Here is a 23,138-nt window from a genome sequence, read left to right on the forward strand (position 1 = left end):
AGAAACAAAAGGTGGTTCCAAAAGCACAGTTTGTTCCTATGTTTATGGCATGTAGCTCTTCATTACACCATAAAATACCAAAAAGCAATAAGACAATTAAAACTATAGTAACAGATTCCTATTAAAAACAACACCCTCTGTTGAGCTAATTCAGCAGTAGAATTACAGTTTGTAGAAGAGAGGATACTAGACCTTACAAGGTCCGTGCCTAAATCATGGTACACTGGAGAATATTTCAAGATTCACGCTTTCCCATTACCTTTCTCACTGTCTTTCATACTCCATTCATATCCCTTAAACTAATCCCATGCTAACTATCATCCCATCAATGATCCCATCAATGATCCCATCAATGAGACAAAGGCTCAGAGCGGGGGAAACAGCAGTCATTTCTGCCAGGAAGCCATGTCCGCCATTACCTTTTGCTCTTATCTCTTTTTTGAGAGAAATCTTGTGGATGTCAGTTGTGACATCTAGGAGAATGGTTAGGTCCTGGAACAGGCTGCCCAGGGAGGTTGTGGATGCCCCGTCCTTGGAGGTGTTCAAGACCAGGTTGGACGGGGCTCTGGGCAACCTGATCTAGTAAAGACGTATGTTTGGTGGCCCTGCTAGGCAGGGGGGTTAGAACCACATGATCCTTGAGGTCCCTTCCAACCCGGGTCATTCTGTGATTCTGTGATTCTGTGATTCTGTGATGATTTTTATAAAGCAGCTCTTAAGATCAGGAAGGCTGGTGCAACCACATTGTACAGTATCATGTAATAGGATGCAATTGGGCATTTTAAAATATACTGCCTGGATCTTTTACATGGAATCACATGCATAGAAAACCTTTAACAGATAACAGAGGGAGCCTTCTCAGCCTGCTATCCAGTTTGCTCATATATTATGAATGTTTGACTTGTATACTATCTTGAGCCTGTATATTATTGTCTACTATAGTTTTTTTCCCTCCTCACATATACCTCTCCTTTGACAAGCAAAATTAAGATTTGTTCCAATCGACTTTTAAAATCAAGCTTCCTGTAAGCAATATGGTTTTGCTGGGTGTGTTTTTCAGCTGAATAGGCTATTTGCACTGAATTAATCACGTGTCCCAATTCTCCAGTTCTTCCATTAGATTCTAACCATACTGAAATCAGCATTGGAAACGACAACAATTTCTACTTCTTACTTCACATATTATTTCAAATTTCTGTGCCTACCAATTTTCAACTTCTAGCACTAGCTGAATGCGACTAAGGACTTAGTTGTGCATGGCTCCCTTGCCTTAAGACTGACAGTACTTTTCTAAAGCTTTAGGAGGAGTCTGACATAAAAAAGGCTTTTGAGAGGTTAAGTTTAGCAACAGAAAAACTAGAATTAAAGTCACTGTGCAACAGTTTTTTTCTTTGTAAAATGGATCTTGCATTTAGGTGTGTTGTAGTTTTATCCTTCAGATTCCTGCATTCCTGTTTAGGATCAAAACTGTTCATTCAAATTTCAAAATTTATGAGAAGTGAAAACAGTTTCTGCAGATAAAACAATATATTATAAATTGGCACACATCAGCTCACTGGATAACTCCAATTTTATACAATAAACAAAAAATTATACGCTTCCACAGGAGAACAGATGCCTAAAATCATGAGACAATAATTTTATTTTACCTTTTTAAGAGGTGATGTGGGTGTCCCTTGACCACCAGCTACTGAAGGTGCAGTCATTGATGCTGATTGTGTACTTGCGGTATTTGCATTAGCCAAGGTTTTGGTCTTATCTGAAAAATATATACAAAATTTTCATTTTCCATCTGTATTCATAAGTCCCTTACTTCTACAACAAAGACTTGAATTTCTTTTGAACAAATTTATCAGTCTACCTTCCCAACAGTGCTCTATTTTTTATTTCTCAGTGTTTTTGCTCTCCCTCTCAATCTGTATCACCAATAAATTGACCTTTTTTTCCATGACATTCATGCATATAATATTTTACTTATTTTTTTTATTCAGTGAGTGTTAAACACTCAGAGATGCAGTGACAAAATCATAGACCAGTTCAGGTTGAAAGTGAGCTCAGCAGGTCACCTAATTCAACCTCCTGCAGAGACATCATTAGATACAGCCCAGGATGCTCAGGGCTTTGATGAATCAGGCCTTGAAAACATCCAGAGATTCAGGTGCAACCTCTCTAGGCAGACTATACTGTAGCCTTTGGTTAACGACCCTAAAAATTAAACAGTGGGAGGTACACTGGCATATAATAGTTAATTTGAACTACAGAAGACACCAACTCAAAGTAAAACATTTATTCTTGGATAACTGTGTATATTGAGTATAAAGAAATATCTGACTGTATAGAGAATTCAGCCAGAGACTATGGACAGCAGAATTTAGCTGAGACAGGAACCTGCTGTTCTCTGACAAACAACCAGAGCTCTGACTTCCCTTTGCTTTCTTCCTTCTTTGTCTCTTGTTTTTCACACCTAAGTTTCACTGTCTGACTTAGTCTAACCTCTTCTGGTTGTCCTTCTGGCCCAGTATTTCTTCCACTGCATACCTTAATTCCTCTTAAGTAAACATACAGATAATGTCCAGGTTACTGCACAACTGTTGTCACTGCACTTGCTCACGCTGCATAATCTTCCACCTCACTTGTTTCACATATTAAAATTGTAAATTCTTTGGAATTTCCTGCTACATCTTATTTCAGCAGTGCTGAACAACAGGGAATCAGTCTCCTTTGCTTTTGCCCCTCCTATAAACATGCCTTCATTTCTACATTACCCATTCAGGGCTAAGCAGTGAATATCTTACATGACTAATTACACTTAATAGAAAACTCTTTTTAAAAACAAGGGGAACGTTCCACAGAGCAATGCAGGCTGACAGTAGAAAGTGAAGAAGCTTTATAGACACACAAACAGATCTCAAAATTTGCAAGTAAATAATACAGCTTTATAATATACAGAAAAAAATAATTATCACAAGTGAGGAGAAAAGATGGAAAAAAATGGATTTTTCCCAACTGTATTCTGAAATTGCTGCAAGGACAGGCAGAACATAGAATTATGCATGGCTGAGCTAAAAGTCATTTTCAAACAACACGGAATTATCTCAAATAAAGTAAGTTTAAAAACCGAGCTGTTAAAAGTTTTGATCTTTAGTTTGTTTCCTTGCCTTTCAGAAGATGCTCGTTCTGCATTCACATTTCACTGCTTTGCCTTACAGAAAGAGAAACCCATTGATTTTTAAGCTGTACTCTCAGAATGGAGGTTTTAGGAGAACATTTTGAATTTACTAACAGATCAGAAATCAGAGTTTATGGTATTTCAGAATATTGTTAACAATGTTATAATTTCCAAAATGCAACATTTTAACAATCTTAAAACATTCTACAACCAAAATGCTCTTTATAAGCTTAAGATTTTTCATTAGAAAACTACCTTAAAGTGAAACATGAGAAAAAAGGGAAAACACAAGCTTGAAATCGAAAGATGCAGTTCTACAGGGAAAAGCTTAAAGTCTAGCTTGCCAAATAAAGTATGATAAAGCCTTGTTGATATTAAAAACCCCAAAGTTTACATAAATTAATTCTTGTGTCACAGTCAAATTTTCCTGGCACAAACCATCCACTGGAGACGAAGAGAACACAGTTACCAGAATCAGAAAGTTCAGGAGACATTACAGTTAGTTCAGTGACTGAGAAAGTACTACATGTTACGCAGCACAACTGTTCTGCGTTTGTCCAAGCTCAGTCTCTGTACATAAGAGATGCAAGGATACGAGGTGAGAGACAATTTAAAAATGTGATCAACTTTTGTTCCTGCTTAATGAAATGTTATCTTACAAAAAAACAACAAAAAATTAACAAAAAGCCATGCAGCAGTCAAACAGAAAAACAATACATGCAACAAGACAAGCAACAGAAGGCAAAAATACAGGACAAATAAGAAGGAATAACAATAGAAGGAATAAACACAAATACAAAGGTAATTTTCTACATTCAGTAATAATTATAGGAAGTTCTCATAAACCTGGATAGTGAGAATGGTGAAATAAGAATACATGGATATATCAACTGATGCTAATTCTGTTCACTTCCCTGTTTCATTGTTTCTGCTTCTTCAGTTTTTCCCACCTCATTTCACCATGTTCAAGACTCAGACAACTTGCATAATTAGACAAGGAAGTTAATGTCTCCCCCAGTCTAGGCTGCACTAACTTAAATTAAACATCAATATTCAGCCTACTTTTAGAAGCAGTGAGTACTGCAGGGTTTTTTTGCATACAATTCCAAAATTTTCCAGGGACATCCTTCTTGGACTGAAGTTGTATATGAAGTGCACGTTAAGTTAAAGCAGCACTTCAAAGTATTGAAGATACAGAATCAAGAATAAGTACACACACGAGCACTTCATGAATATCTACTACTGCCATATCCACTGGCATTTACTTCAGGATGGTAAGCACAAATGAGAATGCTGGTGTATCTGTTCTTTCAATCTCTACGCCAATTCCATGAGCAAACACTGCTAACAAAGACTTCATCTCTCCTCTGACCTTTTAACCTCTTCAATGTTTTTTTGACATGCTACTTAAGGATTATACATTGCACATAATTAATTAAAATTAGTTGCTGAATAGACAACTGAATAAGTAGATTAACTCCTTTAACCATGAGAGCCATCAATAAAGGCACCTTTATATCTCTGTTATGACTTGAATTTAGTCATACATAAATATTCTTTAAAGTGACTGGAAGCTTAGTGAAATGCAGAAGTAAAACTTAACACACTTAAATCACTATCCTGTGATATTAAATCAATTTCTAAACCAGAAACTTAAACACAATACTCAAATAACATACCCGTCTCTGCTTCGGATTCTGAGTCATCATCTTCTTCTTCTTCACTGGAACAACTGGATTCATCCTTCTTCCCTTCTTCCTCTTCATCTGCTTTCTCCTGCTCCAGAGACTCTATGCTGGATGCATTCTTTTCTTGCTCCATAATCAATGTCTCTTTACTGAATTTGGAAAGAAAAATACCTCCTAAGTACTGACAAAATTACTAAAATCTGCCAGGTAGGACATTGTGACAGCTGGTGAAGTTCCTTTTTTCATTAACAGCTCATAATTTCTCTGGTTTACTTACTTTTTGAATGTTTTCTGTGTCTGGTTATTATCCAAGTTGGCTGTGGATTCAATTAGGGGAGATTTCTTTTCACGTTTTTCACTATGAAGCTTCAAAACATATAGAATAATGCAGTTAAACTGACAGAATGGCATCAACGTGACAAAATCGCTAGCAGAGAGTCCTCTAACTACTGAGAACACTGGAACGTGTGTACAATTCCAAAGCATCTAACTTCAAAATTCTAAAATCTCAGAAACTGTTATTTCCAGGAAACTGCTGAACTTCAGATCAAAAAATACCTACTGGAGAAGGGAAATAGACGAGGATTTTCTCTAATCCAGAGCTTTTTGATCACCATATCTGACCAAATAATGGCATGAAAAGACAGCTGAGATGACAGCTGGTGTGATCAGAATTGAAGCCTCAAATCAAAACTTTAATTGTAATCTGTATGTTACCCCGAGTTAACTATGTAACATCATCATATGCACAATAAAACATAATTTATACAGATGAAAAAGGCCTACCAGATTTTGTTTCTTCTGTAATTCTTCTAAATATCCTAGAATATCCTCATCTGCCACATCAAATGCTGTCTGCCCCTGGAGAAAAGGAAAGTGAAACGCCATTTTTGTATGACAGATTTCAATGCAATAGATTATGATGCCTTATCCCATGGATGATGTGGGTAAGGAGCACAGTCACTCTGAGAAATTAGAACATATAAGCCAAGCTCTATTACAAACTGTTAGTTTGTCAGTGATTGAAAACAATTTTGTAATCTAACTTCTATACCTATTGCTAATGACTAAACAGTTTCTAAGAGAGAAAAATATGACTTCAGTAGAATGTTATTGTCTTTTAAAGGAAAAAAATAAACCTATTATGAAAAAAAAAAACAACAAACAGGTTGAAAGAATGAAACACACAATATTAGCTCCAAAAAGCTATTCCAGGTGGCAACTGTTTGGATCAACACAAACCAGTTAGCGTCTTGTCCATCTTCAGACTACAAAGTATAGTTGACTTTTTGAAGTTGAAACTATTTAAGTAATCAATACTACATTTTAATGGTTGCGCTTTCATATTTTTACGTTAAACCTGTATTTACATTTCCTGCTCCGTTTTGGAAATGATCTGTTACAACTGTTTGTTCTTACCTCCCTATGTGGGTGACTTTCATGGAACCAGCTTGAATAAACACCACATAGTGATTCATTAATGGAGAGTAATGCCATCAGCTGGAATTTCTTCACCTTGATGTATCTTACATCTACTACATGGTCAGTACAATACTTGACTAGACCAGATGCCCACAGGACATGAGATTCTATCTTTAAGATCGGAATTGATACAGGTTGCAAATTTCTTCCTTCTCCTCTGCTTGAAGAAGTCATGAAAGACTGAAGCTCAGTTTCACAAAGAAAGCCTAATTTAATTGCTTTGATACCGTAATACAATGTTTTCTACTTGGAAGTTCGCATTTAGGGTTAGTTTGGAAACATGCCTGCAGCAATGGGTACAAATGCAACTGCATCAGCATGTTGGGTAGACATGTTGAAATGTGGTGGGATTACAAGATCGGTAATGCAAATACTTCTGTACAGTAAACAGCAATAAGGACAAAGTTGCCAGTTTAAAGTGGTCTCAACAGATGAGAGAGATAACAAAAGGTGTTCATATTTGTCTCACTGCTTATTTAATTTTACCAAAACACTGACTATGGAGGAACATACTACTGATTGGATTGTGAAGGCTGTCTTAAGTGGTTAGAAAGAACAAACCTTCTAAGTCATTAATTTTTCACAAACATGAAGCTTCTGATCATACATCAGAAGCAAATGCTCCTTCCAACAAACATTACCCAAAACAGCTCGAGGTCCTTCGACACAAGCTATCTCATTAAGTATAGCATAGCACTAACTTGGAAACTAAACAACAATACTGTCTTGAATTTATATTTGCATTGTGATCACAGGTTTTAATCTGGCTTTCTATTTTTAGGTAGCTGTTAAGTGGGTTTATTTCCAAAAACCATCATGTTAGATCACAAACTCTGACCATGAAACATAATTCTGAAAAAACAAAATAATCCTTTTTTAGTTGGAAGGATGTATCTAAACTCAATACGCAGATATTAATACCTGAAGTAAAGTGCCTGAACAATAATAGCCGAGTTCTCTGTGGTGCTAAGCACCTCCAACTGAAACCAGATGTAGTGGAGTTCTCAGTCTCTACAAGCAAAATCACTTAATGGCTTACTGAAGAGCGCAACAGGCAAAACACTCTTGGCTTGCACAGACAAGTCCATATCCCAAATAAACAATTTCTAACTCTCTTATTCTTGCCTCAGCTGAGCTGAATACATTTTTATGAGTGTTCTCAGGAATACCACCCTTCACATTCTCATGAACCCTGTAAAAATGTCTGGCAAATAACTTGATAAACTGGCTTCAACTAATTACATCAGCTTTTCATAGAAGCATACAGTAGCCTGGGTTGAAAAGGACCACAGTGATCATCTTGTTTCAAACCCCCTGCCACATGCAGGGTCGACAACCACCTAGAACCACTTCCGATTAACTAATACAATCATACAGCTGACTTCAAGAAGTTCTGTAAGTATTATATAGAAACAGAGTTAAACTACTTGAAATGTAACTCCAGATTTCATTTATTTTATTATTAGCAATCTTAACTTTGCCTTTATAGAAATACTGTCAAATTCATTCTAATTAAGAGTCTATATGTGCCTACTTCACTAATTAACATAAAAAGAAACTAGGAAAATTCAGTGAAGAAATCATGCTAAAGGTTGGGCAGGAAATATACATACACAATATTGCTAGAAATTGAAAAGCAGATCAGAATCTAGCTGTACAACGTGGTGCAAAGGGAAGAAAGAGAGCTTCAGCACTTACATAGTTGAGCAAAGAGTCCCAGCTCCTTGTGACACCTATATGAATCATCTATACTTGTACCTGTTGGGAGCAAGGTCTTGCAAAGCCAAAAACTTTACAGACCTTTGAGCACAGGTCAAGGAAATGCAACTTAGGTAGCATCCAAGTTATGTCCAGAGAGTCCACAAATGCCTGAATGTTTCTAAGAGTGCCCCCAAACCACCATAGTGATTTCTCATCAGTATTTCAACACAAGCTGATTTCAGGAGTTAAAAGCAGATGCTAATGCCCAACATACCCAAAGGCATCACAGTAGTCTATGGCAAACAAATGTTGACTGCCTGTTTACAGTTTATCTAGTCACTAATTTCATATGTCCAAAATATCAATAAAACTATTTTGAAATTTCAATTTGATATAGAAATGAGCATAAAGCAAACCTTGAAACTAATTTGGAAAGCCAGGGAATTTAGTTACAGACACAGACATGCTGCTGACAAAACATGCATTATATAAAGCTTCATGTACAGTAAACAGCAGTTTATCATCACTTTTCTTACCCTGGCTTCTAAAGTCACTTTAGAGACCAGAACTTTGTATCTTGACAAGGATTACATAAAAATCCTACCACTTTGTTGACAGCCTCCATATCACAAAGGTTTTCCACTAAAATGCGACATGCTTCTTCTTTACCCCAGTGAGCGGCGGCATGAAGTGGTGTCCAGCCATCATAATCTTTAATATTTACATCATAGCGAGCCTGTATTAAAAGCCTAAAGAAATTCAGAGAATTAGATCTTGACAGTGCTGACAGAGATAGTAAACACTAGTAAAATGATGAAATTATTGGACAGTAATACTTTTCTCCTTTCTCATTAATGTAAACTATACATATCTTAGTTGCACTAATGTCAATTTATTAACTTTATTTCCTCCCAGAAATACCTGTCTTTTCAGTGTTCAACAGTCATATTTACTTCTAAGGAAAATTCAAGGAAAAAAATCCTTTTCTGTCTTCTCCGTAATTCCTTTCTCATTCAAATTCCTTTCTGCCTACACGGGCAGGTATTTTTCTCTATATGTGCAGCGATGGTGAAAAGACTTGCAGCCTCGTATCCTGCACAGAGCACATTTTTGCTATTTTGAAACGATCAAGAAAATTGTTTGGGTATGTGTTTTCTCTCCTCCTTGGATAAGTACATGGACTGGACTACAGGAAAGACACTGACAGAGGTTAAAAGTAAGCCCAACATTTACAAATATAAATCTCTTACAGATGCACACTACTCTAAAAATGTTTTTAGGTCTGAAAACCTTTGGTATAGATCACGGATTCTGCTCTATGTATGCAAATTAAACCAGGCATCTTGAAAATACACTTTACCCAGAATGCTAGTTGGCATTATAAAAAGATACTAAACTTGTTTACACAGTTGGCTTTAGAAGCAGGGAAAGATTTCTTGTCAACTTTCCTTCTGAGTACTAAGGCTCATCATGTACATTCTGTTCACGTTTTGAATGACATCTGATAAACTACAAGCATCAAGATTTATGAGTACCTGAAAACACTAAATCAAGTTTTGAGGAAAAGGAAGTTCTAGAGACTGCCATTTCCAAATTTACAACTCCCAGAAGTCAGATACTTCCTATGGTATCAACTCTAAGCTGCTTTATCTCAACAAAACAATCAAAAATTGCCATTTAAACCACACTTACTTTAAGACTTCTGTATAGCCCTTAGCAGCAGCAACATGAAGTGCTGTACCACCAGATTTCGCGTGCCTGACATCATTTATATGGCCACTGTTGAGCCACTGTCGTGCATCTCTAAGCATTATTCGCTCTTCTTCTTTTCGAGCTGCCTCTATATCAACCCCTAATACAGACAGGGAAGGGGAGAAGGAAAGAGAGGACACAACATTAGAATTCAAATACTTAAATTCAATGATACGGCAAACCTTATATCACACTTCCATGATACAATAAAACAGGTAAATTATATGACTAGTATTCACAGCTAGATATGAATATCCTGAAGATGAACCCCAAGAACTTACAGAAAAACCCATTATAACATCGGTAACAGACTTTGTCTGTGTAACAGAGATTTTACCGAAAGAAAAAATAGCTATTAAAAAGAGCCCTCCAATTTTAAGAACTTCTGCCATCACAGTCACAATTTCTGAAGTGACGTTACAGTAAGAGAGGAAATTTAAAGTTTAACCTTACATTGTCCCAAAGTATTAAGTCTTGTCTGTATCTGAAGAAACCAGAAACCAGCTACAATTTTTTACAAGAAGAAATCTACAGGAACAGCTTAGCTTCTGAACATTGCTGAATATTTACAAAAAGACAGGACTATGTTTTTATACAGGGATAGAACTACATTTGCTATACTTTCTTAAGACTTTCTTGTTGGAAAAAAAATAAGGTCTATATCACTATAAAACAGAAACCGTATACTCCAAGCCTTTTGAAATCTCTCTTCAAATGTTGAGAAGAAGAAAAACCAACATGTTTTAAGTCATTTTTTATAGCACATTCTACAAAAATATCTCCTGTACTGATGAAAATGGGCAAACACGATGTAACATTTACAATTACACACGGTAGTTTAGACAGAAAGAAGGCCCAAGCTCTGAATACGCAAAGCAAAATATGTGCTTGCGAGCATTTTTTAACAGTTACCACACAGAGGGATCTAAAAAGCATAGCAGAAAAGCAGTCTTTAGAGAGAACTATGCAGGAATGTTGCTCTTTGTTGACTGAACACTGACATCTTTGCAAAGAAAAGGGTCTTAGGAGTTGTGGTTATCATGAGCACAAAATATAACTGGGTTAACTTCCAAAAGTAAATTCATCAGTAGACCATCATTCTTCAAAATGAATTCATGTATACGAATAGTCCAATCTTAGGTACTCCTGTGCAGGATCTTGGAAAAAAATGTGCTGCTCCTCCTAATTTTTATTTTCTCTTGGAGCAAAACATGATTTTGTAATGATTATCTGGACACACACACTGAATCACTGAGTACAATCACAAATTTCAACAATAGCCTGTGCAGCCCATTAAGCAGCAGGTCACATTTTTAAAGTACTTGGGACAGATACAAAATCTCTCCTGCCCCTCAGCTCAGAATTCTACTTTCTTTCAGTATGTCCTGCAGAAGCTTTGTGTGTTCCCAAACTTCTTCTCCAGCACACGTTTGCATCATATAACTTTTCTAATTGTCCAAGTAATCAAAGTAGAATATAAAGAGACCAGAAACAAACCTGTGGAGACCTAGAACAATTCTTTTCAACCCTATTCTACCTAAATAATTAATTTTAATTAATTCTCAAAGCCTTTATAATGGACAGCAATTTCAGGCTGTGAAGTCTTCTAAGAAAATGAGCTATTCATTTTTTACAGGCTGAACAAATATTCAGAATATATAAACCAAACAAAATTGAACTTAACTCTTGCCTACAGCAAGAATTGAGCTGAGGGTTAAAATCGTCTCTATTAAAGAAATTATTAATGTTATAAATGGAAAAGGAGAATACGCAGATGATCATAGGTAGTGTAATGCATCATTCTTACTGCATAACACATGGTAAAACAAATTATAGTAAATCATCTTCATCAAGCTTTACCAATTCTCTGACAATAAAAAGCCAGATGTGGAGAAACAAGCTGGCAAATAAAAAGTAATTAGGCTGGCACTGCTGAAATACCCATCAGGCAGAGAATGGCAGACTGAGATTTCTATTCTGGTACACGTGAATTTGCATTTCCTTGATTATCTTTTATAGCACAAACATAATAAAATATTTCTCACTGAGAATGCCTTTGATTAATTTAGGTAACTGCAACACAACTATTGTCGTAACAAAAGCTGCAATTCACCCATTATACAGCAAGTAAAAAAAGGCACCTTGAAATGGCGTGCCCAAATCAAAAACTTTACTGACATGCAAGCAGAATGAATGTGATGAACAAATGCTTTTGGAAATATAACGTAATTTGTTCAGTGTCAGGTAATGAATGACAGAGCTGAAATCCCTTTCAGGCACGAAAAATGCCTGTACTAAAAAGGAGGCCGCAGTGTCTATTTCTTCCCTTTTGGTACATCCATAAAAACAAACAATGCTGAGATCGAACAGTCATTTCAGAGAAAACTAACAAGAGATCACTACAGCTGAAAAAGTACTGAGGGTTTTTCTTCTGTATCTCTAAAATCTTTATAAATCCGGTCAACATGAAGAACGAAAAGCAGGAACTTTGAATCAGTGGCATTTTTATACTCATGTCTTCTCATTCCTCCAGCAGACTTTTGCATGCTGTACATATGAACTGCAAAGCGTACATTTCTGGGGCCTCTGTGTCTGTTTGTTTGGTTTCTTCAGAATGACACAGCAGCGGACATCGGCAGACCTTGGGAAAATAATTCCCTAGAGTAAAATCATTTACATTTTACAGTTTCTTGCCAGACACTATTATGCAGATAAGGAATTTATGTATCATGCTAGTTACAATTACGTCCGTCCTCTTTTTGCACACCAGAGTTTTAAGTGAAAATACTTCTCAGATCAAGTAACTTTTCCATGCAATCAATCCTACATAAACTCCTTTCAGTAGGCAATTGCTCACATGTGTACTTGTTCTGATGTGCTTTAGTGCACAGTAATAACATAGAACAGCTTGGTGCTGATATTCCAGTGGCTGAAGTCTTAAACATAATTTTCACATACACCTGAAGAATTCATTATGTCAAACCATAGAATCAAAGAATGGTTTGGGTTAGAAGAGACCATAAAGTCAATCCAGTTCCAACTCCCTGCTGTTGGCAGTGCTGTTACCCAGCAGCTCAGGCTGCCCAGGGCCCCATCCAACCTGACCTTGAGCGCTTCCTGGGATGGGGAACCACAGCTTCTCTGGGCAGCTGTGCTACTGCCTCACCACTCTGAATAAAAGAACTTCATCCTTATGTCTAACCTAAACCTCCCCTTTTTTCGCTTAAAACCATTATCTCTTGTCCTATTCCTATCTATTCATGAAAAAATATCAAAGCATTTACAGAAACAGTAATTAATATTAAATGTAGCCTCCCATCAGTATCACAAATGAATGCATCTGTGAAGACCAAACAAAGCAGAAGAGCTGCAGAGGACAAACATCCCCATTAATATGTTAGCTAGGAAGACAGTTAAGTTCCTGATCATCTTTCAACAGATGGAAGTAAAAGAGTCTTTCCAATAGAAAAAAAAACACTCACAGTACTAACTGGCAATTGGACTTTGTGTCGAAGAAAAAAGGCAGTGCTTTGAGATAAGCTAAATATTGCTCCCTTTATTAAATACAGAAAATGGAATATGAACGGCCTTTGTGATACCTTATATGGACCTTCCTCCCTGCTCTTGTTTTCCAAACTCTGCAGTGCGATATCAGGGACAAGAAGATAGTGCTCGGCACACCTCCCGGCCACTTTCTGCATACGGCCCGTAGATGGCAATGTGCGTCCTCCTAGTTCCAGCCCCGCTGGAGCCTTTGCTTATGGCTCTACTTTGCTTAACCTCTGGCTGCCTGACGACTGCTTAAATTGTTAATAATTTATGGCTAAATGTTTTCGTTTTTTTCTGATCAACAAGTGCCATTCAACAGTTCAGACCAGATTTGATAATCCTGCGCTGTTCGCTGTGCTTTAGACAGACTGAGCATGAAGTGAAATGCTGAATCATTGTTTCAGCGCTGCTCGGCCATATAAAGGCATGTTTTATAGATACTACAGGGAAGATCAACCCACTTTTTACTTAATGTAGTTAATGTTTATATACAAATGTAATAGTTCACATTTCATCCACATAAACAAAGTTGAGTTAAGCAATACATTTGAGATAGTGTCATTACATTTACCTATGATTAAGAATGAGGAACACTGGCTTCAGCTCTGAAAACGCGACGCAATCTCCCTAACACACAGTAAGTGCCGCCCTGCATCATGAACTCCTGATTCACCTCACGTCACCTCTCCCCACTAACTCACCCCACAAGAATGTCTCCTATAATTCAAAATAACTGCTTAAGCAGTTAAAAATAATTTTAACAGGGCATCTAATGATAAATAACCTTCCATCACCAAAAAGTCGCTTCAACCATAACGTTTAACCCTACTCGAGACCCCAGGGAATGCCAACATTTTAAGCCGGTGAGTTTTAAATATTATTAAAGGGGTAGCTGGAATTAAAGTGGTAGCCAAGCAAAACGGCTCTCGAGACCGCTAGCTTTCATCTACCCCCATGAAAAGGCTTCACACTACTGGCAAAAGCCAGCTTCCACAAGTACAGCACACTGAAATACCACAGAGCAGAAATACAGGGAATCGTATCAAGGAATTGGAAATATTGGTATTTTCAGTAAAGGTAAACATCTCAATGGATTGCAGTGACATCTAGAGAAGTGGGACCAGCCCAGGACAGAGACACAGAGACATCAGCCATATGGAGAGAGAACAAAACGGGTCTAACAGGAAGTCTTTTTTGTAAAACAGGAGAAAATATTTAAAACACAAGGAATGCAAAGATTATCGCTATTCTGCACTACGCTGGAATCATTTCCACCGAATACCTAATTTTGCTATTTGTGAGGTGTCCTGTTCATAATCATGTCAAAAATCCCTATAACTTTCAATGGTACGTTTATTTACTTCTCACAAAGTACAAAAGGAAACTAGGTTTTAAGCTTAAAAAATGATTAAGCAATTGCATGCACGCTTTAGAAACAATATATTTATTTCATTATATCAAATACCAAAGACAATACAAAAACAACAGAATAGAGCAAAATTACTTCAAATTAGTAAAAAATCAGTACAGTCTTTACTCCCATGTGAAGGTTTGGGTAGAAGAACTTTTCCTACTGTAAGAGTGCTGTGGCTTCACCTATAGACTAGTCAGTCCATTAGTTTACAATGACAGCAAAGTATGTTATATCAACCAGTCCTGATATATGCTTCCCAGAACACAAGACGCCCTTGTTTAGGCACCCGTGGCCCACAGGAGAATTTATAAGAAAAGAGCGAATCAGGGGTCACAATTGAGAAGTGTTGCACAAGGACTCCAGAATAATTGAAAGAAGATAATAATCATAGTATCATCATCATAGTATGATGATGAAGATAATAATAATACATAAACTCTATTCTTTCGTGTCCAACACTCCTTACCACAGGACTTGTAAAACAGGAGATTAATTTGGATAGCTGACCATTTCCTCTCCAGGTAGTTTAAATTCTGGAGTCTGAATGCCAGAAGATCCAAACATTTTGGATCCCTCTTCCTATTATGCCTGTAACATCATATCAAGATGAACTGTATTCTAATTTCCATCTGTGAATTTTGTGCTGTAGTCAGCTACGTCTGTAAAATATAATTCAGTGCTTGTAAAAACTGGTCATAAATATAAATAAAGGGATGAAGGTAGAATAATAGCACAATTGGAAGACTCCGACTTCAACTCTGAAGCAGCAAAAAGGATAAGCTAACATGGTAATTCTGCTCAGATGCCTAACAGAAACAAATGTCAAACATCATCACTTCAAAATATCTGAGATCACAATGAATCAGACTGATCTCTCCAGGCAATGTTCTGCCACAAAAAAGCTCTGACTGTTGATGTCAATATGTAGGAAGCCATAATCAGAGCATTGACTTAGCAACATGGGAAAAAGAGAAGCTACAGTAAATGTTTTGTCTACACAGGGCTAAGATTTTTTTGTCACTTGAGTTTGTTCCTTTTCAAAGTAAATTTGCTTATCTTCCACTACCAGTAGCACTGAACTGGGGTTTAATGTTCCACAGATTTCACAGTCCATTTGTTTTACCTAAACTGTGGTACTGCTTTATTTTATGAGGAGCAGTGCTAAAGCATTTAACCATATGTACTGTCAAAGATGAAACTGTCACCATACATCAGTGTTAATTCCAGACCGAGACAAACAATTAAGTTGTTTTAGAGCTCAATTTTAGAGCTTTATGTTAGTGGTCTAACAGCCAAAGAAGCTAGGCAGAATATACACACATGTATATAAGAATACACATATATAACAATCGATATAGATAGAACAATAACAAGATAAATTCACATAGAACAACACATACATGAAATATCTAGGCTAAAACCCTGCAGAACTAATCTAGATAGGCTTAACTGCAAAAATACAAATGTTACCAAGTCCTGTAACAGTTAGTAAGCATTAAAACCACTTCCAAGCATACCAATGTATGTATATATGCATGTATATAGAACATGTAAGTCTGAAATTTTCAGTGAATTGTGGCATTTAGTTTAGACTGTCAATGCTGATTTTACAATTGGGTAGTTCAAAACAATTAAACTTGAAAAAATAAAACTGCATATTGATTCTCTGCACTGTAAAAACATGCATTAAAACTTATATATATACTTTATCGGTAACATTAAAGTAAGAGCTTTTTAGAAATAGGTAAATCTTGCAAAGAATGACAATGAATTACTAGAGCACGTCAGTAAAGTCAAATGCATTGAAATCTACCTAAATCATTTAGGTTGATGTACAAGTCAGACATAACTCCCTAGCAAAGATTGACAACATTCTTCCAGAAAAAAAAAGAAGAAAAAGAACAGCTGTGCTTCCCCCCCCCCCAAAACTAATTAGAATAGACAAATAGCAGCACTGACACAAAAAAATATTCACACCTACCTTAATCTTTAGTTCTTTATGTGCTCACTATAAGAACGGTCAATTAAAATTCATTTAACAGTAATACATGAGTGAAAGCCTCTGTCAAATCTACAGTCTCCTTCTACATATTAGCACCTCTTATTTTCCTGCTTATCATGTCACCCACTTTCTTTTTAACATTTGTTTTTAGTATTAAACAGGTTTAAGTATTCAAATTACATCATGGCTAAGGTTCAAGCAATTACCTGTTTACTACTTTATGCATTATGTAAATCCGTCTTAGAGATATGAATTCTCTGCTACAAAAAAAAAAGTAACATTTGCATGGAGGAAGGAGGCTGTAAATAGGGAGAAAGGTGGTTTGGAAGTGATGGAGATGCACATCCCTCACAAAGGCTCTGTCTTTACTGAGTGCCATCTTCCTTCAAAGCATGATGTAAAGTAGACCACATCATCTCATTCCTTGTACTGGGAGCTTTGGGATACTAATGCATGCCTAAAAGACTTGAGATGATGAGACACCATCTGAATATTCTCTCCTACGTGGAACAGAAAAACCTCAAACTTTCAAATAACTTTCCCTGGAAAATGAGTATTAAAAATGGGAAATAGTAGAATAAGAAGGAAAAAAATTACCAGAGGAAAAGGAATAAATACTCTTTTCTAAAGGCCAATCACTTTTATAAAGTCAACACTGCTAGATTTGACCGACTGATTTTCTAGGAGTAAAGTGCACGTTTAGGATGTGCACCTTAAAATGATACTATCCAAATTTAATACCTATCCGTTCACTGTGTGGTGCTCTCAGGTGAGCACAGAAAATACTGGAATTAATTTTGTTCTCAGACCTAAAACAAGTGCAATTTAAGACTCTTTATCCTAACACGGTTTTAGTCCATTCGCATTGTATAATGGCACTCAAAACTAGATACAAATGGTTGCTTATGTGATGGGGTATAGTTGTTTGCTTTTGGTTCAGTTATTCTACGGTATCAATGGAAAGAAACTGTTTACCTTCAGGCTGGGTTCATCTCACCCTAAAAGGGACATCAGAGTCACTCCAGAAGTGCCTATTTTCCTCTTCTCTAATGTAGTTTCCTTCAGTACAGATTTCTAGCCTTAAAGTCAATCTAAACTGGGATATATTGGTCTACACCCAAAATGGACAGCACACCCTCCATAGTATCTAAATGCCACTTAAATTCCGCTGTGTGAATGTAAGAATCCAGCCAACATCTGCATTCCAGTACTTCCAACCTCTTCTCAAAAGGCTGGGATGAGTTAAAATGCCTGGAAGACAGCTTCAGCAACATACAAAGCATTAACAATTCTCTTTGTAAAAAAGTTGACTTTAAAATCATTAATTTATACATATGCTTTCAAAAACATATTTAGCATTCAGCTTTTCACATTTAAAATTACCTTGTCTATTCACTTCATTCTGAAGCAGCTCTTCCATTGCCTCCTCTTCAGCAATATCTAATGGAGTGTCTCCTTCACTATTTACAGCTCCTACATGTGCTCCTTGACTAATTAAATACCTGCCAATAGAAAAAGAACAATAAAGTTTTTGATGGGGAAAAAAAAAGGAAGGTGAATTTCAATTCACTGAAGTTGATGCAGAAATAGCAGCCACTAGGATATAATGGACATACAAATGTACACATATAATTAATAGAAGAAACTCTATTTGGTATATGCAAAAAAAACCCTTCGTGACTCCCTACAATCACAGACTACCTATACTATTTTTTGTTATAATATCCAGTAATATGTACAGCAAGTACTCTGTTAGCTCTTCAGTTTGTCACAAAGGAAATACACAGACCTTAAGAACTAGTCGCCCATTTGGTAACAGATACGAAAATCAAAAGTGCTTTCTTAACTTCACTTATGGCAGAATGTTAAATCACGCAGGAATCAATCACAACATTAATCCACCACTAGTATAAATGCTTTAGAATATTTCTGTTTAACTACTGTAGGTTAATAATGACAGATTCCGAGCCTAGGATCATTTTATCCTCTGTATTGAACTCAGCACCTCAAGTGCCCTCCTACTTCTCTTTTTTCCAACGTATGACTTAAATAGCACTTGCTATTAAATCTCTGCAATTACGTCAAGAAAAGGTAAGAACTAAGAGATCACAAACTGGAAACGAATTCCCAGAAGTGTAACTGTATCTCCTGGGGCACTTATCATCAGTTGCCACCGCTAACTTTGATGTTGGTATGCTGTGCTGTTTTTATTCCATACCTCTTGGAAGAGCATAGCTGTGAATCTCAACGTGTCTCTTGAGCTTAAAGAATTCTTTTCCAGGAATGAGAAAATAATTCAAAGTAACTGCATTTCTCAATGATACCACTTGCACAGTTTCAATAGTTGTGCAGCATTTCAGGTTACATATCTGATAGACGTAACTGCTATGCAGGATATTTGCTAAGCAGCCAAAACTAACAGTAGGGGTATGTAACTTTCTCACAAAGTCAAAACTTTGGACTCAAAACCAAAGTCACCCACCAACAAAAATGTCCTTGTTAAAAAAAAAAAATCAGTGTCCAAGTAACTTCCAATTTCCTTTCTCTAACATGGACACAAAACAGGTGGTGTTTAATGAAACTGTTTTTACCTATTTCTACCTAAGAGTAGAAGATGAAGCAGTGCTTAACAGAGTGCAGGTATAGAACAAAAGGCTACAGCAGCACTTCACAAAATTGTTTAGCCATATGAACAACTTCAAAATTAAATGATCCTTTCAAGTAGAACCAAAAACCGAAGCAGCTTACAGACCAAAATGAGACCAGTGGAGCTGGGGTACCAGCAGGGCTGGAGAAGTGGAATTACTGAGTTCCGCTCTGCATATCCTTACAAGGTTTGGTTTTCACTGGGTCAGTGAAAGAAGAACCAATTCACGAATCTGAAGGGACAGAAGAACTAGGAGAACGATGACTCTTTGGAGAAGTGAGATCTCCATGATAACAGCCCTTTGCCAGCCTTTTGTCAGCCACTCCATCTAGGCATTCCCTCTGCTACCCCTATCCCATAAATTAATAGCAAAATAGTCTAAAATATTATTCAAATGCCAACTTTCAAGTTAAGCAATGGGAGTGATGTTTGTTCTGCCTTCTGCGCCATTCAGTAACAGATGATCCCAACACAAACAAGTTTACGTATTTGTTTATTTTCATTGACTGTAACAGTAATTTCAGCAAAGTAATGGCTCAGATGGTGCGTGAAGTTACCTTGGTGCCCTCAGGATCATAGCTGTAATTAGGAAACCTAGCACTGCCAAGAGAAAGGGGAACAACTGTTTCAGATATGTAGGAAACTTGACTCTGCATCACATACAGAAAGGAGACGGATTTGGTAACTGAGAGAATGAAGATGAAGTGCTGTATTTTTAGGGCACAGCTGAGCCTACAGATAAGAAGGTTCATTGTGTTTTTTTTAAGTCATCCCCCAAACTCCAAGCTATTAATTAAAACCAACAGCATGACTTCAAATATGGATATCTTTCACACTTCAGTAATTCTGGTACCAGATAGCTAAAATTTTCACCTGTAACAGCATATTGTTCTGTATAGGTTTGTATATTAAAAAGTCATCAGTGTTTCAAACTAAGAGAAAATTTACTGCTTTTTAAGATCTTTATGGCTACTTCAAATTCCCTTCTCCTAAAATAAGTAAGCAAAAACTAACTTTAATTTCCTCCACTGATCTTTAATCCATACAGCTACATGGTATACAAAGAAATTAGGACAGTTTAATAAGAATCTACAACCACGGCCTTTGATATCAAGACCAGAAGATGCTTTTTGCTAGGCTGAACGCAATAGAAAAGTAAAAAGCTACTGGATTCTTACAGTCATCTCCTTACAAAACGTTTTGCTACAGCACTTAAATTTGTATCTTTTGTAATTCGTTTGTTGTGATGTTCAACAGAGAGCTACGAAAGAATAATTCCGAAAAATATGACTGATAATTTACACAATATTTTTGTGCTTCTCAAAATATAAATAAAAGAGAAGGAAACAGTAATTTGAGCTATATTGTGCTTATTCTTTGCAGCTAAAGCTTTCAAGTGTTGCTATTCAAGCTAAAGCTCCTCTTCCAGATACTCCTGTTGTCTAAGTAAAAAGAATTGCAAGTATCAGACCAATAGCAGAACAGATAAGAGCAAGAAAATAAAATTGATCCTGATACTTTTGCCCCGATGTTTCCATGACAAGCATTATGCTGCCCAGGTAAGACTGGAAGAACAAGTTTGCTTTGTGATAGTGTTGTTCTATGAAGGTAAAAGTACTTCCATTTGAAATCTGCGTTTTAGGAATCCTCAATATTCCTCAACTGAAGTACAGACTGAAGTTAGCAACCTTGAAAAAAGGTGAAATATTTACTTTCAATAATTATTACACAACCCAGCCTCTCTCCTATCACTTGTGAAAAATACATTTCAATGCTTTTTACAAAAGGTTGGAATATCAGCATCTCTGAGACAATAAGTAACTCCATATGAAAGCCAAGCAGTACTAACCAAAATTAAGTTCAGGAACTGGAAATTGAAACCGTTACCTTACAGCTGGGCCTACAATTGGCCAAATAAAAAATACTTTGGATTTTCTAAACTCCATTAGCTGCAACCAACTAGATATGGTCAGAAAACATTTTAACATTATTTACTGCAGCAAAAGAAAGAGGGACATCTGTTTACATTCAAACCTTGTCTCAGTTCACAGTATCTGGAAACAAGTTTACTAAGTAATTAGGGATATAATTAACTTTAAGAGCTTGCTGAACCTGAAGGTCAGAAGAAGCAGGGCAAGCAAGGAGCAGGGCAGAGCAGTGGCTGCTGAATGGATTCAGTTCCTTACCTGCTGCCTGCTGAGCTCATGAGGAAGTCAGCAGTGAAACCAAGTGCTACCTGCTGCCTCTTAAGACCATCAGACAGGGCCCTCCGACCCCAAATTCTGAGAGGGAACATCCTAAAGCATCTCTGCTGTTTATGCATGTAAAGTAAGCATGCCTACTTGCAGGCAAATGAGGCTTAATGTTAGCAAGGCACCAACCAACAGCACAACTGGACTCCCAAGGCCTTTTAACCAATTCCCCATTTCAGCTAAGCCCAGCTGTTTGGGTTTTTTTAAATCCATAGATGATGGGGTTCAAGTCCACAAGAGCCCCCAGTGAACGGCAATACGGAGCCAAAGACAGCAAAGCGTCACTGTGCGCAGACAGCGGTGCCATCAGTTGGAGACACGAACAAAATTCTGCCCCACAGTTGACAGAAGGTAAAAACAAATTTAAAAGTTTCAAATCGTTGGAATATATTTTAATGGCCTCCTTTTAAGACAACTTTCAGCAAGACAAGCCTGCAAAACACTTTTAAAAGTACATCTTTGTAAATCATTCAAATTCTTTTCAACAAGACGCTGCTATCAGGCCAAACAAGCAGACATTCAAGACACATCTAACAGACTGAAGCTCTAAAATGGTAATATTGCTGTTTCAAATCTATTTGATTTTTTAAGTACATTGAAGCCATAACAGTTGATACTTCTGAGGGCTTCTACTGGTTCGAGTGCCCGGGAATACTTCTTTAAAGAATCAGTGCCAGAGAAGTTTCACTTTTAAGTTCCTAAAAATGTTAACATTAACTCAGACAGAAGTGGAAATGCTAACTCAAACTCCTTAGCCCTTCTCAGAAGTGTTTTTGGTTTCTTTGGTTTGTTTTGTTAAATGTAGGGGAAAAAAATAATACTTAAGGGCAAGGTAAGCTGTATGTTGTACAGGCTGTACAACTCATCAAGGGATTAAATCACAGCTTCCACACGATTCTCACATTCTTAAGGTGCACTTCTCAATATAACTGCTTAAAGTAACAGATAAAAGAATAACAAAATACGAAACAGAACTTTAAATAACCCAAAGCTGAAGCTAATGAATACCAAACGAGACTCAGAGGACTCTGGAACATGGCGAGTCCTGCCACAGAGGTGACATGCAGTGTGTGGCTCTGCACAGCGGTCCCTGGGCTGTTCTGAACACCAACCTTCAGATAATTCCTCTGCTCCCACCTCTATATAGGTGAGACATTCCTGCAACTGTCTCTTCTCCTGAGTCTACCTAAAGACGCTCTTAAGTAGGAAATGAAGGTTCTAAGTGAAATACCATAAGTAAAATGATACAAATTTCTTTGTGCTGAGAATATCTGCTCTGAATAATTTCAAGGCCAATGTAGTGAGAAAATCAAAAGGCTTGAGAAACAAGTCAAACTAGCAGGAAGCCTTATTCAGAAGCTGTGCAAAATGCCATCTGACTACAGCAAGTCACAGCTGCACCTCAACCTTCTGTCTCTGAGCAATCAGCACTGAGTAGTGGCTGACATAAGAAAGGCCTCCAATGTAACTGAAACTTCAATT

At 36.9% G+C, this 23,138-nt stretch overlaps 1 protein-coding gene across 2 annotated transcripts in view; it reads right to left on the bottom strand.

The window, feature by feature from the left end:
- The window catches only part of PPP1R12A (protein phosphatase 1 regulatory subunit 12A), a 114,496-nt gene that overhangs the window by 35,839 nt on the left and 55,519 nt on the right, over positions 1–23,138 (bottom strand). For both annotated transcript variants that reach the window (XM_072350534.1, XM_072350444.1), the window contains exons 3-9: positions 18,141–18,259; positions 9,733–9,892; positions 8,645–8,789; positions 5,644–5,718; positions 5,135–5,223; positions 4,849–5,006; positions 1,650–1,759 (exon numbers count right to left, since the gene is read on the bottom strand). In XM_072350534.1, the coding sequence (XP_072206635.1) occupies positions 1,650–1,759; positions 4,849–5,006; positions 5,135–5,223; positions 5,644–5,718; positions 8,645–8,789; positions 9,733–9,892; positions 18,141–18,259 (856 nt within the window). The remainder of the gene's footprint in view (positions 1–1,649; positions 1,760–4,848; positions 5,007–5,134; positions 5,224–5,643; positions 5,719–8,644; positions 8,790–9,732; positions 9,893–18,140; positions 18,260–23,138) is intronic.

Source organism: Excalfactoria chinensis, chromosome 1 (assembly GCF_039878825.1).
Source record: "Excalfactoria chinensis isolate bCotChi1 chromosome 1, bCotChi1.hap2, whole genome shotgun sequence".
Taxonomy (NCBI): Eukaryota; Metazoa; Chordata; class Aves; order Galliformes; family Phasianidae; genus Excalfactoria; species Excalfactoria chinensis.